Here is a 16,881-nt window from a genome sequence, read left to right on the forward strand (position 1 = left end):
AGTTTCGTTTAAAATTAAATCAGTTAAATGATAGTTTTACATATAAACTACTTTAAATGAAATTATATACTTATGTATGTATGCATACCATACACATATTGATGCAACAGTTCCTGGGCTCCAATTAGAGAAATTCTCTTGATTTGAAACAATTTGAAACAGTTGCGTTGCGTGCGTCGACTCAGCACGCGCCCATCTCTAATGTCTATTCAGCTCGAGGAACAGCTGTTTCTACGCTCCTCGTCTACTTTCTGTTTTCATTTTGATTAAAGCATATTCCGATGATTAAACCAGTCGAGAGTCGCAGTCGCAGTCGCAGTCGTCGTGAGAAAATCGCTGCGGGAGTTGTGCGTTGAAAAAGTCAATTGAATCGCCATTTGAAAAAGAAAAGAAAAGGTAGCTCCTGGAAGATAGAAGGCAAATAAACAAATAAAAAATTAAATTACATTTGCAGTCGTCGTGCCTCAAATTTCCAATAGAGCGAACACACAAGCTGAAAACTTCCAACGCCAACGCAAAAAAGTGCAACTGCGACGACGACGTCAGCAGCGACGTCAGCGTCGACAAAATGTATACAACTGTGTTGCAACGGCAGCGCCTGTGAACCCGAACAATTGTTACCACAGCGACAGGCTGTAAATGCATAAGACGAACAAGTGGGTAGAGGGGCAGTAGCTAAACGAGGTCCAGTCGAAAATTGAACAAAAAGTTCCAGTATGAGCTATGTGAGAGGAGGCCCGGCTGCTAGCCTGAATTTGGATCATGCGCTTAGCTGTCGGGAGTTTGAGCATTTTCGAGGCAACCTAGAGGCTGGCATCTTCAGGCAGCGCCTGCATGCCGCAGAGAATCTATACCAGCGCAATCTCGCGGGTCACTATGGTTGTGTTAATGCCCTGGAATTTAACCATGGTGGAGAGTACCTGGCATCGGGTGAGTCGCTACCTGTTGCTCCTCTTACGGGCTGCTAATTTCGTCTGCCGGCTTCCAGGTGGAGACGATAAGCGCGTTCTGCTCTGGCATGTAGATCAGACGCTGGCAAACGTAGGCCAGGACAATCCAAGCGTTATGTATGGGGAGCATGCGAGCAACATTTTTTGCCTAGGTTTTGACACAGAGAACAAGTATTTGTTCTCCGGCGGCAATGATGACCTGGTCATACAGCACGACCTGGGCACGTAAGTGTCACCAAAGGCTTTCTTATCTCACATCTAACCTATCTGCTCCCTGTCTACCCAGCGGCAAGAATCTTAATTACTTTTCTCATGACGGACCCGTCTATGGCCTAAGTGTGGACCGCACCAGCACCAATATGTTTAGTGTGGCCACGGAGCATGGCGAAGTCCTTGTCTATGATTTGCGCGTGGGCAAGAATGAACCACTGGCCATAGCCAAGTTTCGCACGCCATTTAATGCAGTCGAGTTTCATCCACTAAACGGCAACTTTTTGGCCACAGCCAATGCCAAACGTGGTGCACAGATGTGGGATCTGCGGCACCATACACAGTGGGTTCATCTGTTATGCCCTGCCTGAAATTCATTGTAATACCCTTATTTTACTCTCTTAGGGCACTTTGCCAGTATAACTACATAACTGAATCCCCCAGCTGCATGAGTGTGCGCTTTAACTGCAATGGTAGCCTCTTGCTCACCCTACACCGCCGCTTGCCGCCCATTCTGTACAATCCGAGCTCTTCCGACCCGTTGTGCTCGTTTTACCACGATGAATACTTCAATTCGTGCACCATGAAGAGCTGCACCTTTGCTGGCCCGCAGGACGAGTTGGTGGTTTCCGGCTCGGATAACTTTAATATGTTCATCTGGCGGCTGGACGGAATCGACCGTAAGTCTCTGAAAAATGTCATTTATCAGATAACTTAACCAATCACGCTCTAGTGGAGGAAAAGAATCAATGGATTGATACGACACCTGTTATCCTGACTGGTCATCGATCTATTGTTAACCAGGTGCGCTACAATCGCCAGCGTTGCCTGCTGGCTTCGTCGGGTGTGGAAAAGATTATCAAGGTAAGATAAAGACTCTGTCCAACTATTGAACTTGGGTAAATATAAGCGTCGCTTTATACAGTTCTGGAGCCCATTTGCGCAGCAAGGCTGGGAGGGTGCACTGATTGAACCATCCGATACGCCCTATTGCACACGGATGCTTCATCGCAACGCCACCGATCAAGTATCGCAAGACTTTAGCTCGCGCAATATGGACGAGGACCAGGTGATGCTGGCCTTTTTTGATACGCTGGTGCAACGTGAACTGGAGAACTGGAACAGCAACAGCAGCAGTGGCAACGGCAACGACAATGATCAAGAGACCACCAGCGGCAGCGACAGCAGCTCGGGCACGTCCACGGAACGCAGCGAGAGCAGCACTCAGTCGGAGGAACAGAGCGAAGTTGACACACCCAATGTCAGCGAGCTCAGCTGGCAGACGCATCCAAATCGCATCTTCTATTTGGTAGCAAAAAAGCGGCGAGCACTGTTGCAGCTGGCGGTCAAGGGCACTGGAGGCCAGCACCGCAATGTGGAGCAGCTGCTGGCTCGGCTGCTGGGCGAGCAACGGCAGGCAGCCACGCAAGCGCGTATCAGCGAATGGCTGGAGGAAACGCACCGGCTGTTCGGTGATGACGAGCTACCCACCACATCGGCAGAGGCGGCTGCTCGGGAACGCAGTCGACGGGACATAATTTCCCAGCCAGTCAGCCGCAGTCCTCGCAAGCCGCCCGAGCTACGCATGAGTAAGTAAATCAATAATACGTAAATCTTTATTTAATCAGGAACTCTAGTAGACAAACTAGTGCAGCCAGCACGCATCCAATTGCCAATGCGTAAAAAGCCAGTTGTATGTCTGTTAGCGTCAAGACTTTCCACTGTCCAACGCCCAGAACTGCCAAATAATCGGGATAATGGTGTATATTCCACTTGGCGCGCTCCTTCATCTCGGTTATCCAATGGTCTAAAAGTCCGCCTGCCAAAATGTGCAGCAGCACAGTATTGATGGCATCTATATAGGGCGATGGCCTGGGCAGTACATAGCCAATGTGATAGGTTTTGGGGCACTCGGGTATCTTGTGCACCTTGTGGGTCATAATGTAGCGTCTGTCGCTGAGCTCAAGGCTGGCGGAGCGCGTGACACCGGCAAATCTGCCATTTTTGGCGACCATGCTGATTAAACGATCCTCACCCTCTCCCACCAGGACCATCTTGGCGTTTAGGCGTCGATAAACCACCGAATCGTGGCCATAAAATAGATCATCCTTGAATGCCGGATGCTTTATGTAAATGGGCATCTGGGAGTCGTCTAGTTCGGCCAAAGTCTTGGGATCACGATAGTACAGTGGTCGTATATATGCCGTGGCTAAGCTGGACTCCAATAGTGCTCCAAAAATGACGCTAACCAAACACAACGAGGCCAAGAAAATACGCTCTGAATTGTAGGGTGGAAATTGTCTCACATTTACCCGCACCCACACGACCCAGGTGTCGATGAAGATGCGCCAGGCAATAAACAAGAAACGACCATCATCAATCTTGCGATTTTGATCGGTCAGGCACTCGATGCGCAGGCCCAGGTTCAAGCCGCGCAGGCAGAGCCAGACGAAAGCGCATGCAAAGCCCACGAGTAGAAAACAAAGCCAGACATCCACGCGAACGGCAAAGAGGGGCACAATTGACTGTGGAATACGCTGAGCCTTCTGCACAATGAGGCACAGATCATCCATGTAGACAGCGGCGCTGAATTGGATGCGCGACGTTAGATAATCCTTAATAAAAAAGCCGGCAAAGATGACGTCCAGCTCGTGACGATGTGCACGACCCACGCCTCCAGTATAAGAGCCATTGGGCTGACGGCCACTGGGTATAAGCATGTGACTTAAATGAATCTTTCAGATTAACATGCAACAAAGCTACTCACCCAAAGAACTCGTCATCTGGCCACACGTAGTTCAGCGTAAAGTTAAGGTGTTTGGCAACTGTTTCTGCCACATTGGCATCCGGCCCTGTGGCACGTAGAAGCCGTTCGGTGGAGCCATCTTCGTAAAGTGCGGAGTACACTGAGTCAAAGATGTATGCGCGCAGTGGATAGCCATGAAGATTGGAGTAAATGCGCTCATAGCTGTGCTCATCCTCTGCAAGAACCACGCACTGCAGAAAGGGATTGTAGAGCAGCACTCGCTCGGCTGCCATCTGCACATAGTAGATGCGATTGTGACCAAGTACCCGCCAGATTGTCTCCATAAACTGCTGCAAAAGCTGTTGCTCATCCGCTGCCAATCGCTCCAGTGCTAGTAGATAAAAGCCGACCTGGCTGGTGAACTGCTTTAGGTGCTGCTGCATTTGGTGCACTTGCTCATAGATATAGAAATGGTGTATCACGGCGTCGTAAACTAGAGCTGCGCTCGGTTCTGCAACTGGCGTTTCCTGTGCAACATGCACTCTCACTGCATTACTCTGCTGTCTCAGTAGAAACTGGACAAAGCTATTATCCGCATCCCGCATGCTACGCAAGTGCAGTTCCAGGGTGCTCTCCTGCTGACTCAGCATAGGTTCGAACATTTTTGCATAACTATCCACGCGACCCTCGTCCTGCCCAATCGTTAGTTTCGCTATTGTCACCAGGATTAACATAATTAGCTGTGCGTTCAACGACATTGTGAGCGAAACTGAATAACTTTTTGACCCGCGCCAGCGATTGACCTGTCCTCCTGACCGTATCTTTGTGGACAAACAATGGCGCGTTGACACCTGGGCTGGTGCCGTTGTTTGCCTACTGTCAGTGACTCTTGACAGCTGACTATGCTCGTTGGCTAACAATAGACCGCTTACCTCCCAGTCAGTAGCCACGCCCACACGGCGAAACCCCCAATTATTGGCAAGTGTCAGGGCTTTGTTTGCCCAAGCAGAGTCAAGCTTCCGATTTGTGTACATTCCCTATGCATGACTTGACCAAATAGTTGTACCCAACTTAGCTTTGCTGCAATAATAACCAATATAAAAGATTTCTCCGTAGTTGGCTCCCTGCAGGCCAGTTTCGAGCAGCTGGAGCGCAAGCGTAAGCTAATGCGGCTGCGTTTCGCAGCCATCAAGCGAAGACGCAATGTAAGACGTCCACGCCGAGGTCGACAGGAGACTGACAGCGCCATGTCCTATGATACCGAATGGCTGGATGATGATGACGACAATGAGCCGGAAGTTAACCAAGAGAACACTGTCGAGGAGAACAACAGCAACAGCAATAGCAACAGCACTCCCGATGATGATACATCCAACACATCAATGGAGGCACAACTGTCGCAGGCGCCGAGCACCTCAAACTCGGAGAACAACAACAAAAGGCGCAATGGTATCCACTCGGAGCCAACCACATCGACGGTCGCAACCCAAACAAATTTTTAAACACATTCAAGAAGAGGTTTCTATCCACTATTGTATACTGGCAAGCCAGGAATGAGTGTTATTCCTTTAAGTGTATGTATGTTAAAAAAAAAAAAATTAGCAGAAAGCAAGAAACTTTTCAATTTCAATCGAAAAGATCCTAAGTTCTACAAATAGGATAGTATACCTATATCTAGATTTTCCCTAACTACATTATTGTCAGTTTCTCTGAATCTTACTACAATTGGCTTATTGAATATTTAAGGATATAACACAGTATCCTTATGCACCGAAAACTTCTGATTGAAAAGAAAAACATAGACCTACACTTTTTTACTTAGCTACAGCTATGACTGGATCGAATTAATGTACCCATTCTGAAAATTGTTTTATTGTTCTTTCAATGGCATCAAATATCCGGTATTTCGAAATAGCTTTGATTTAATACTTAAGAATCGCTTAGCCACAATCCAAATGTAGTAGCTGAATTGAAGGAAACTTAGCTTGCAATTCCTTTAAGCAGTTTATACAAACCTTAACATTGGGAAACATATATATTATTTTACTTTTTTGATCTCTGAAAAAATGCAGTAACAAAAACCATACAAAAAAAAACATGACATTCTAAGTATAATCTTTCATGTATTCATTAGAAGTAAGAGCAAACAGCATATAAAATAGTAAATTTTTTTTTTCACAAATTGCAAATGAAATTTGAATGTTAAATGTGATTAAAAATATATTATGAATGTCGTTAAAAGAAAAACCGAGTACAGAAAGCGAAAATACAACGGAAATTTGTTGATTGCCGCCAATCGATCTAAAAAGTAATGAAGCTGACATGCAATTTGTAAATGTATAAATGCTTCATCATATATAATATATAGTAATTGTAATTCAAACGTACTTTCAGATATAAGACACGCATTAAACGTACTTATATATATATATATATATGGATGTATATTAGAGGATCCGATTCATTCAAGACATCATATACATATACAATTATTAGCCAACTGCGAATGAAAACAGCTTTGATAAGTTGCAAGTATTCGGTTTTCATTTTATTGAATGCTAAATTCTGTGAACTGTGTGTATGTCTACAATAATTTATGCGTACAATTAATAATAAATTCTAAAATGTAACTAATAACTATTTAGTTCGCAGTTCGAACGATTATGCTAAATGCAAACAAAAGCGAGAAACGTAAGTAGAAACATTAATTATACTTACAGACTGTAAAAAAGAGTGCGTTCTTTAGAATGCGGCTGATAATCCTTTAACTCTTAATTAATCTGATTACTGGTAGCTAAACAATACTGTCTAATTATGTACGCTGGCTTGTTCTTTGTCTATGGCCTAAAGCTTATTAATTAATTTACATGAGAGACGTAAAAAGACCCCATACACGGCTTATTAAATTAAGTCGGCGTTCATGTCACTGGGCCTAAACGGTAGCATTAATTCCTTGCAGCGCGACATAACGAATCGCTCCAATTCGCAGCCAGCACTAAAGATCAGAGGAAACAGCATTATTATAAATTGCTTATGGATTAGGACGTGCAGCTACTCACTCGTAAATCTCATTGCCCTCGATATTATACAGATCGCAGTTTTTGAACACTAACTGGATATCGTTAAGCAGCTCCTCGTTTAAATGATATTCGCCCATGTTTAGCTTGGACTTGATTTTGGCCAGATCCATGGGTGTCTTAATTATCTTATGATAATCCGGAACCTCGGAGGTCAAAACTGGTCGCAGGAAAGGCCACGCAGCCTGATGCTTCATCGTCTGCTCTAGCAGATCGTATAGGGCGGCGCTATTTAATGGCAGATTGTCATTGGTGCGGCGGCCTGAACGACGATTATTATTGTTATTACTGGTATTGTTATTATTATTATTATTATTGTTGGCAGCAGACTTGTCCAGGGAAATGCGCAACGAGTTGCGTGAGGAACGCACACGCTTGGCCTGCGGCTCCTCGTGATCCTCATCATCGTCGGCATCGCCATCGACTGTTAACATAAAATGTATATATAATTTGGATCGAGCTGGCATTTACAAAACAAAATATAGCATTACCATGACTGGGGCGACGTCGGGTGCGTTGTGTTTCATTTGTTTTGCACTTTTTGCATACAAAATCCGTGCGAGGCTGTCGCTTTAATTTGACGCACTCCAGATGATACCACTCGGAGCAGCGGGAACAGCAAATTTCGCAGCCGTCATAGAAACATGTCTGGCATACCTTTTCATCCTCGCTAAGCATAAATAACTTGAATATTAAATTTTGTTCCCAATAGTTTAAGTAATTCAGAACTTACGTTCCTTCCTCTTCGTTGTCCTCGTCTGCTTCAGCTTCATCTGCTTCCACTGATTCATCATCAGCGGCTTCACCATCATCTTCCTGCATTGCATCTTCAATTTCTTTGGATTTCAATCGCCTGCTACTGCGGCGTCCACTTGAGCCTTTCGCTGCTGCCTTACCATTGGCCTTTACGGATATAGAAGAGGCTTCGCTTTTATCATCTTGTGCATCACTGAGCTCAGTTTCCTCATTATCACTGCCCTCGTCATCGTCGTCTTCATCGTTTCCGTCACTATCTGCAACACCCTCATCGACATCCTCATCAACCTCGTCCACAATGAACTTGCGTTTCTTCTGGGCAGCGCGTTTCTTTTGCTCCTGCTGCTTGTCGTCGCTGGCATTAATCAGGCCGAGATTCTTTACACAGGTGTGGCAGTACCAGTTGCCCTCCGGAACTGTGCGCATCTTTGGCTTCATGCAGAACATGTGAGTGCCGCCGTTGCATTGGTCGCAGAGCAGCATTTTCTCTGGATCGGTGCCGCGTCGGCACACCTTGCACAGTGACTTGTTTGTGGAATGCTTCCACAGTATGGAGTCGTGCAGAATGTTAAGATGAAGAAAGATCTGGGCATAGTTAGTGCTCTCCATGAGCGATACCTCCCACTGCTGCAGCCTGGACTCGCAGATGAGCTTCTGCTGATCGTGCTTGGTGTCTTGGCGTTTCTTGTTGAAGCCGAATGGCTCCTTTAGAAAACGACGTCCAATCGCTTGCTCTACCTGCAGCAGCGCACTGGCCAGGTTGCGAACTTGAGTCCGATGTGTCTGGGACTCGGTTGATGACGCGTCTTGGCTTTGGCTAATGTATTGACCTGGATCCCGATACTTGCCATACTTCTTTCGCGCATATTGGTTCAAAAATATAGCATCCTCATCTTTATCGTCATCTTGGTCGTCGTAGTCCTCGTGCGACTCATTGTCCGAATCGGCGGCTACCTCATCGCTGTACATCAGACCAGGAGGTCCCCACTGCAACTTGCACTGAGCATCAAAGTCATCCTGCAGCAGCTGCTGACGCCACTTTTCCATGTCCTTGATCTTCAGCCTGCCCAAGTCGCCGGTGTAAATGTCTGTCTCGAACTGCAGAATACAATCCACGAGATGCAATCGCAAAACCTCGTTAAGTTCCGTGCCCTCAGGCAGGCCGAAATTAGCCTGACTATATTTGCGCTGCGTCTCCGAGTGCATGGTGCTGATGAACTTGTTGCGCTTCTTTTCGGTGTCCAGGCTGAGCAGCTCCTGCGGGCAGCTCTTCACATGCTGCTCGATTAGAGAGCGCAGCTGAGTGAGCTCGTCCAGCAGTTCTGATTCCCGCCAGCCGAGCGGATTCAGGGATCTTATCAATGCATCAATCTCTTCAGCCTGGTAGATATACGACCAGACCTTTCGCTGTGGATGGTGCTCATCATGGACAATACAGTTGGCGCTATCGCCACTGCACATTAGCAGCTCGAATTGTGTAGGTGGAGACAGCTCCTCGTCGTCTCCGGCCGCCACATCCATCTGCTCCCCCGATTGTCCTTGTCCGTGGCCATTTAGCCGATTCTCTTGGTTCTCTTTATTCTCGAGCGATTGTTTGTTGTTTGCTTTGCGCCTCTTTTTATCTTCCTCGCTATATAGCTTTACCAAATAAATACGCAAATCCTTGCGCACCTTTGGCAACTGTGCCTGCTTGCGCAGCTCGGCGGGCGACTTGTTTACCGGCGGTTGGGCTAGGCACGTGTCCATCATACTATCCGGCGAATGTTCTATAAAAATGCCCGGCATGGACTCCAGCACATAGTACTTGCGATAGCATCGATCCATGCCCAAGTAGACCAAAAAGTTAAACAGCTCCGAGTGCAGCTTGAGCACCTGCTGCTCGTGCTTGCGCTGCTCCCGATCCGACTGTGCCAGCAAATCGGCAATGCGGCGATTAAGCTGTTCACCCAGCGCCTTTTTCTTCTCCACATCCTGTTTTACCTCATCTGTCAGGCACTGCTGATGGTGCTCGTTGGTTAGCTTACGTTTGGTCAGCTCGACTGCAGCCAGGCGTCTGTTCTCGGCAATGATCAAGGCGCGCAGTTCGGTTTTCGCCTTGGCCGTCCGCTCCATGCGTTCCTCAACGACGTTTATAGTGCCGGAGTAGGTTAAGATCTGCGCCATTAGGCAGTTTATAATACGCATAATGTCCTCAAACTCCAGCTGAGCAATGCAATTGGTTTTGAGGGCACGCAAAATGTGAGTGTGCTGCAGGCGCAACTGCAGACCGGGATCCTCACGCGATGAGTAGCCATTACGGTACATAATGCGCCACTTTTCTGCCTTTTCTAGTACAGCCGCACCTGAGGCCAACAAGTGCAGCCGTAGAACCTCGCTCAAGGTGAGCGCGTCCAGCGGCAGTTCGTTCAGATTAAAGGAGAAATGCCGCTTGGCATATCGATGGGAATTCGAGGCATTATACATGCTGATGTAGGGCTCCCGTGTTGCCGGCGTGCGCCCAAGCGCGTATGCCACCGGGCACTCCTCCTCCTCCTCCTTTTGCAGATCAAAAATTGTGCCCAACAGCACAAGCAGTATGTCGGAAAGTGGACCGGCCACCTCGCGTGCGCTAAAGGCGCGCGACATTTCGTAGAAACTTAGATTTTGGCGAAACACCTCTACGCCGGAAAGCAGTCCACGGTATGTGTGCATAAATTCGCGCAGCATGAAGGCATCGCCCAAAAGCTGATCCGGAAGAAATGTTACAAGTGGATGATACGTGGGCAACACGGACTGATCGCTGCGCTCTAGATCATCCGTTTTGGTTGTCAGATCGTAGCATTCTTGCTCCACACGCAACATTAATTCGGCCTTTTTTTGTGCCTTTTCTCGCTCCATCGCCGCACATTTGGCTAGCTTTTCAAGACGAATGCGCTCCATTTCTTCGGCCAGTAATTTCGCTTTGGCTTCGGTATCGGCCTTGCTCTTAACAGTCGATTCTTCTCCCTTAACAATGTACTTGTTTAGTGTCGATTGCTTTTTGGTATCCTTAGCTTCAGGTCGCTTTATTTTCGCCGGCGAGTAGCGCGGCATTTTGCCAATAAAGATGCTAGAAAAGTTGATGTTCGGCTCGGTCACATATTGTTTATAGATCTCTGGCTTAGGCCGCAAAATTCCATCCACACGAATCACGTTATTTTTGATAAACATGGCCAAATTCTCTTGGTTAAACTCGGCGCGCTGGCGACGCAACTGCTCGAAGGGCGCATTAATTTCATTACCATTGGGCGCACGTAAACGATATTCCAATTGTTCGGTGTCCTCGTAAATGCCGTTACCGGGCTCTGGTATGTTTCCACTCGCCTTAATGCCCACCACTTTGAAAACTGTGTTCTTCTTGTTTGTAACGGTCACCTCTTCATTGAGAAAGAAGCGTTTACGCAGAAACTTGGACACAATCAAATTAAGCGTCTTGACAGCCGACTGGCGTGCATGTTCAATAACTAGGAGGACGGGGGCACGTAAGCTCTGTTTAAACTGTTCCATCTTTTTGCGTGCAACGCGTTCGCTCTTCACCGCCTCCTCGTAGGTGAGGCCATCCTTACCAGTGGCCTCACATTGCCACACCGTCGAGTTTATGGCCATAACATGTCGAAAATAGTTTCTGGAAATGTGCAACAATTGGATTAAAGCTTTAAGATTATTGTTTCAATTGAGAAACTAGAACTACTTTATAGTATTTTATAGTTTAATTTAAAAATATGAAGTTATCTTTAGTGTGTCGAGGACATATATAACAAATGTACAATATATTTATTTTTTGGATCTCACAACGGAGTTTTCTCTACATTTTCAGCGGAACAATTCTTTAATTGAAATGAAGTAGAACAGTAAGCCGATTTTAATGATATTTATTCCTTATGTTTCCGCATATCTTCAACACAATCGTTTTTTTTATAAAAAACCTTATTTTTATTTGATATTGGTGTTGATATGTTTTAGTTAGTAACAAAGAAAACACAATGTTTTATATACAAAAACTACAATTTCAACGCATGTCTTAAACAAATCTAATTGAAAGAGTACTCCGATGTTGTTTACATGTTAGAATCAATATTACAAATATATATTATTTATGAATAAACATATCTAATATTTGTGTGTTTAAAATCAAAAGCACCCAGGGTGGCAACGCTGCTAATAGCAGCTGTGACTTATATTCGCGCGCTTTCCACTGCCGCCGCTACCGACACCTTCCAAGCTGACAAAATGTTTTTGCTTTTGCATGTATCGCTTGGTCGAAGCATGCGTTCATCATCTTCGCTTTGTTGTATACTTTAGCGCAATGTTTGCTTTGTCATTGCTATACTGCTGCAGCAAACAGCATCTGATAAAAGGCAAACCAAATTAAGGCTAAAGCATTCGACTTACTCGTAATCGCGGAATATGCGCTTGGTAATATAACAGCAGAAGACCAAGTCGTTGTCGTGGAATGTTTCATTTTTGCCCTCTGTTTGATTTAGATCAAAACCGTCGCGTTTGCAAATCGGCATTTTTGCCTATTTGTTCCTGAACTCGTTTTTATATTATTATAACAGTGTGTAAATGTGTTTGTGTGTGTGTGCGCGCGCGAAGGAGCAGCACAGGGCACGCAACGGACTGAGTGGTAACAGACAGTGACCAATAAAAGGCGCCCAATTTTTTTGCAAGCAGGCAAATGTAATCGGTGACAAACTACGCACTATAATATGCCCTCAATAAAAAAATGCAGTTGGCAACTTTATTAACGTTTGCACTAGCTTTAATTAGCCTTTTACACTAAAATTTCACTTAATTTCCTTAAAAATATAATTTTCACGCGCGCCTTGCGAATTTCGCTTGGCGTTTGAGATGCTAATGGTACATCGGCCTGTTACTATCGATAGATATATAGTATGTAAACAAGCTAAAGCGTCGCTAACATAGTCTACCGATAGTTTACGCGCCAATCAGGCTAGTGCTGGAAAACGCTAACTAAATATTTAATTAAATTTCTTCCATTTTGAAAGTTTATTGAATGTTATTATACTTTTGTAAAAAAAAAGCACAAATTAAAAAAAATTTATTTAATTTCAACTTTTTATATTCATATAAATTTTCCTAATGACCATTGTAATGAACACTACTCGCATGATCTACACAGATATCGATTTAACATGTATCGATAAGACATCAACAACTCTACTGCAAAACGGAATAAAAGAACCACACACAAAAAAAGTTTGCGGAAAAGGAAAAGTGCATATGAATGTCTTAAAAAAAATACAACGCAGCGGCATAATTAATAGCAATGTGCAAAAAACAGTGTAAAACGAAAAACATGCGCTGCCGCGTATGACCAAAAAATTTGTTTTCAACTAATTAAATAGGTAGGCCTCTGGCTCAGCCTCACTGGCGCAACGAGCAGGCTGCTTCATATCATTCTTTCGCTGTTGTCTTCCTCTTTGCTTCGTGCGACACAAGCAACAGCAGTAACACACAGCAGAACGATATTTTTGTCGAGGGGCAAAAACTGTACGCGCTCTGTTGTGTTGCGTTTGCGTGTGTGTGTGTTGGAGCGGGAGGGCGCAACGCGGGGCCGAAATATTGTACAAAAGTTTAATGCCTCGTTTTGTTTCTACTTATGCAAATTGCAGTCTGTGTTCCGTTTCTGTATCTTGGTGTGCGTGTGCTACAAACTTGCTGCCTTAGTGTAATTTATTAAAACGACGGATTCCCATCCCCTTATTTTTGTGTGGCACCCCAAAGTGAACCTAAACCTTAAATGATAATGGTTCGCAGACGCGCACGGCCCGCCAAAGAGCCCGCCCTAATGGTGGTTACCTCTAACGGGGTCGACGCAAACAGCAACGCGACGTTGGCCCTGCCGTTTAATGGCGAACCAATCAGCGCCGTGGCTGCGGCGGCCACCAATAATCTGCTGGATGATCAATACTTTGCCAGCCCCAAGCGAAAAGACTGCCGTCTTATGAAAACGCATGAAAATCTCAATGCGACGGAAGATTTACAATGTCACAGCAAAGACAACAACAAAGCTAATGGCAACTCAACCAAGTCTGAAACTGGCCGCACAATTGGTAAGCTTTTTTTGAGTGCAATTTGAGGTTAACTTTAGCACACTCACAGCCTGCCCTCCCTCCCGCATAGGTGTTCAATTGGCAACGCGTTCGCAAACACGCACCATTGAAAACTTCTTTAAAGCGAATGCGGCTGCAAAAAGCCAACAAATATCTACTATTCTATCAGATACAGTAATAGCTACAACTACAACAGCAGAGCAAAAGACAATAACAATAAATGGCGCCTTAGATGACGAATTGGAGGAAGAGGAATCTCTCCTGTATGACGCACACTCCATAGAGTCGCCTTCCACTAGTACCAGCTCTCCATCTTATCCAAACGATGATCTGGAAACCGACAACAGCTCCGAGCTGGGCAGTAACTACACTCCTATAGACACAGCCACACGCATACAAGTAGACACTCACACACAAACAGACCCACACATAGACACATCTACAAACACGGCTGCCTTTCAGACGCATCGCTCAACGCTGCGCGACAGTCACAGCTCGTCGCATAGCAGCAGCAGCAGCAGCGCTGCGACTTCCGATAATATATTTCTGCAGGAGCCAGTGCTGACGTTGGACATCGATCGCACGCCCACAAAGGCCTCCAGCATTCGCATTAACAAAAGCTTCGAGCTGGCAAGTGCCGTATTCTCATCACCGCCTTCTGTGCTGAGTTCTTGCGTGCTAAACGGTCGCTTCAATCAGATTGTTACGCTCAATGGCCATGGGCACGGAGAGGAGCAAGAGCATGAACAAGAACAGCACCAGCTGCAGCAACCGCTGAGCGGTTTTGAGTTGGACCAAAATGACAGCAGTTCCTGCGATAGTGGCGTCGCCTGTTGCTTGACGGCTGGCACATCGCCTGCGGTGGCGGGCAACCGACGACGTAAGCCCGCGACTCCACACCGCATACTATGCCCCTCGCCTATCAAGACGATGCCGCGCGACACAGTGCTGCTGAAGGGCGATGCGTTGTCGCCTCGCAAGTCGCCGCGTAAACTGCAAATGCAGCTGGCCGCAAGCAGCGCGTGCAAGTCGCGACGAAGACTGAATCAGCCAAAGCCACAAGCGCCTTACCAGCAGCCCAGCCCAGCGCCAAGTGAAGATGTCGTTTTGGTGGACGACGGTGAAGACGATGAGGATGATGTGCATGCGCTACTGAAGGCTGCAGAGGAGCGTGAAAATATGAACAAAGCCAAGGCAATGCCCAAACCGGCTGCAGTAGCAGCAGCAACGGTCAAGCCAAAGGCATCTACCAAACCGGCCAAGGCCAGGACCATGGCGGCCAAATCCCAACCGCTGGCTGCAACAAATGGCAATCGTGAGATGACCGAGTTCTTTCCGGTGCGGCGCAGTGTTCGCAAAACTAAAACGGCCGTCAAAGAGGAAATGATGCGAAAATTGGAGCAGGCCGTGCTCGAGGAGCGCTGCGAGGGTCTGCAGGTACGCCACTTTATGGGCAAGGGGCGGGGCGTTGTCGCTATACGTCGGTTCAAGCGTAACGAGTTTGTCGTCGAATATGTGGGTGATCTCATTGCGATCAGCGAGGCCACTGAACGCGAGCGTCGTTACGCGCTGGACGAGAATGCTGGCTGCTATATGTACTACTTTAAGCATAAGAACCAGCAGTACTGCATCGATGCCACTATTGACACCGGCAAGTTTGGTCGCCTTATCAATCACTCGCGTAACGGCAATTTGATGACCAAAGTGGTTGTCATCAAGCAGCGACCACATTTGGTGCTGCTGGCCAAAGATGACATTGAGCCCGGCGAGGAGTTAACATATGACTATGGCGATCGTTCCAAGGAGTCGCTGCTCCATCATCCGTGGCTGGCATTCTGAGCCATTGGCTCATGGTAACTGTCATTACCTAAATAAATAATAGTAGCATAGATATTCTTTAATGAAAAATTGAAAGAAAAAAACTGTTAGTGCAAAATATCGTAAAGGATAGAGAGCATCATCATCATATTTTTGGATCTGTTAGCGTTTTTCCTTTGTTGTAAGGCATCGATTATGAAACTGTTGAACATTTAGACGAAGTTGAAGCGATTGAAGCTGATGATTATGACATAAACATTGCATTCACATTTATATTGAAATCGTACACACTATTTATATAGGACTAGGTATATATATGTAATATTGCTAATAATTATGTACTATTTACTGCCATAGTGCTATCTATATACACCCCGTGCACCTCGCCAATCCCAATCCAAAAAAAAAACCCCTGACTAGATATTAATATATAATTATTGCATCAACATCTCTTAACACACGCGTTTAACGAGGCTTCCTGTAGCGTTCACTGGCAGAGTCCTACTTACTGAGAGAGTGCCTGAGAAATAGATATCATCCGGTGTTTCTCTGTGCGCATCACCCAATGAGCTTCCTATAAGCAGGTTTCAAGTACTCCAACACGCCTTGCAGCGAGTCTCCTAGTAGAATCATGAATCTAATTATATATGCCGTCGCCGCCCCCCGTCCCCACAAACTTATTTGATAAGTAACGCAAGATTGTATTGCAACAAAAATTTGGTTCAAATAAACGTAAATTGTTTTTTTCAATTACTATATATATTTTTATTATTATTATACTCTGCGCATATATATTTATACAGTTCATTATCTATTAATTGTATAATATAATTTTGTAGCACATAATACATTGATTTTAATTCAAAGCGCAAAACCATTTTATATATCATTAATATTTGTTTAAAATTTGATTAGCAAAATGAAAACAAAGCACACACGATTGCGTAATTTACAGTTAAGTCTACGTCTAAAGCATCGATTGGAATTTAGTTTGTAATTTATAATTGTTTTACTTTCATACACACATGCACTCACAACACAAACAAACATGAAGCGAAAATAAATAAAAACATTAACACAAAAAATCTGAAGCCAATTGTTTATCTTTTTTTCACTTTGGAGATCATGGCAAACTATGACTACACATGGAATGCACGCGCTTTTTTTAATTTTATCTTTTTTTGATCAAACGTAACAAATTTTATAAGTTATAATATTACATTACAAAC

At 45.3% G+C, this 16,881-nt stretch overlaps 4 protein-coding genes across 8 annotated transcripts; 2 read left to right on the forward strand and 2 right to left on the reverse strand.

Moving 5' to 3' along the window:
* The first annotated feature begins 237 nt into the window (after window positions 1–237).
* LOC135437199 (DDB1- and CUL4-associated factor 5) lies at window positions 238–6,543 on the forward strand. Of its 5 annotated transcripts, none has more exons than XR_010437648.1 (9): window positions 238–396; window positions 455–930; window positions 989–1,175; window positions 1,237–1,503; window positions 1,566–1,840; window positions 1,894–2,024; window positions 2,086–2,749; window positions 5,011–6,243; window positions 6,301–6,543. XR_010437648.1 is itself a non-coding variant. In XM_064695070.1 (8 exons), the coding sequence occupies exons 2-8, from the start codon at window positions 717–719 to the stop codon at window positions 5,406–5,408; spliced, it is 2,136 nt and encodes a 711-aa protein (XP_064551140.1). In that variant the 5' UTR covers window positions 238–396; window positions 455–716; the 3' UTR covers window positions 5,409–6,543. The 5 variants fall into 5 exon arrangements, 2 of the variants coding, with proteins under 2 accessions (XP_064551140.1, XP_064551141.1); XR_010437650.1 differs by having other exon boundaries at window positions 5,011–6,237; XR_010437651.1 differs by having other exon boundaries at window positions 5,011–6,214.
* On the reverse strand, window positions 2,777–4,664 carry Ir100a (Ionotropic receptor 100a). The gene is made up of 2 exons (XM_064694585.1): window positions 3,928–4,664; window positions 2,777–3,866 (listed from the first exon to the last, which is right to left on the reverse strand). Exons 1-2 carry the CDS (start codon window positions 4,662–4,664, stop codon window positions 2,777–2,779), a joined length of 1,827 nt encoding a protein of 608 aa, XP_064550655.1.
* Acf (ATP-dependent chromatin assembly factor large subunit) lies at window positions 6,424–12,615 on the reverse strand. Its single transcript, XM_064695069.1, has 5 exons — window positions 12,150–12,615; window positions 7,717–11,382; window positions 7,475–7,653; window positions 6,966–7,407; window positions 6,424–6,901 (listed from the first exon to the last, which is right to left on the reverse strand). The coding sequence occupies exons 1-5, from the start codon at window positions 12,269–12,271 to the stop codon at window positions 6,808–6,810; spliced, it is 4,503 nt and encodes a 1,500-aa protein (XP_064551139.1). The 5' UTR covers window positions 12,272–12,615; the 3' UTR covers window positions 6,424–6,807.
* Window positions 12,616–12,943: 328 nt separating this feature from the next.
* On the forward strand, window positions 12,944–16,402 carry Set8 (SET domain containing 8). Its single transcript, XM_064695080.1, has 3 exons — window positions 12,944–13,126; window positions 13,394–13,834; window positions 13,905–16,402. Exons 2-3 carry the CDS (start codon window positions 13,522–13,524, stop codon window positions 15,671–15,673), a joined length of 2,082 nt encoding a protein of 693 aa, XP_064551150.1. The 5' UTR covers window positions 12,944–13,126; window positions 13,394–13,521; the 3' UTR covers window positions 15,674–16,402.
* Window positions 16,403–16,881: the final 479 nt, after the last annotated feature.

Source organism: Drosophila montana, unplaced genomic scaffold, assembly GCF_035044405.1.
Source record: "Drosophila montana isolate Dmon_TW-CO22-7 unplaced genomic scaffold, ASM3504440v1 contig_3733_1, whole genome shotgun sequence".
Lineage (NCBI taxonomy): Eukaryota > Metazoa > Arthropoda > Insecta > Diptera > Drosophilidae > Drosophila > Drosophila montana.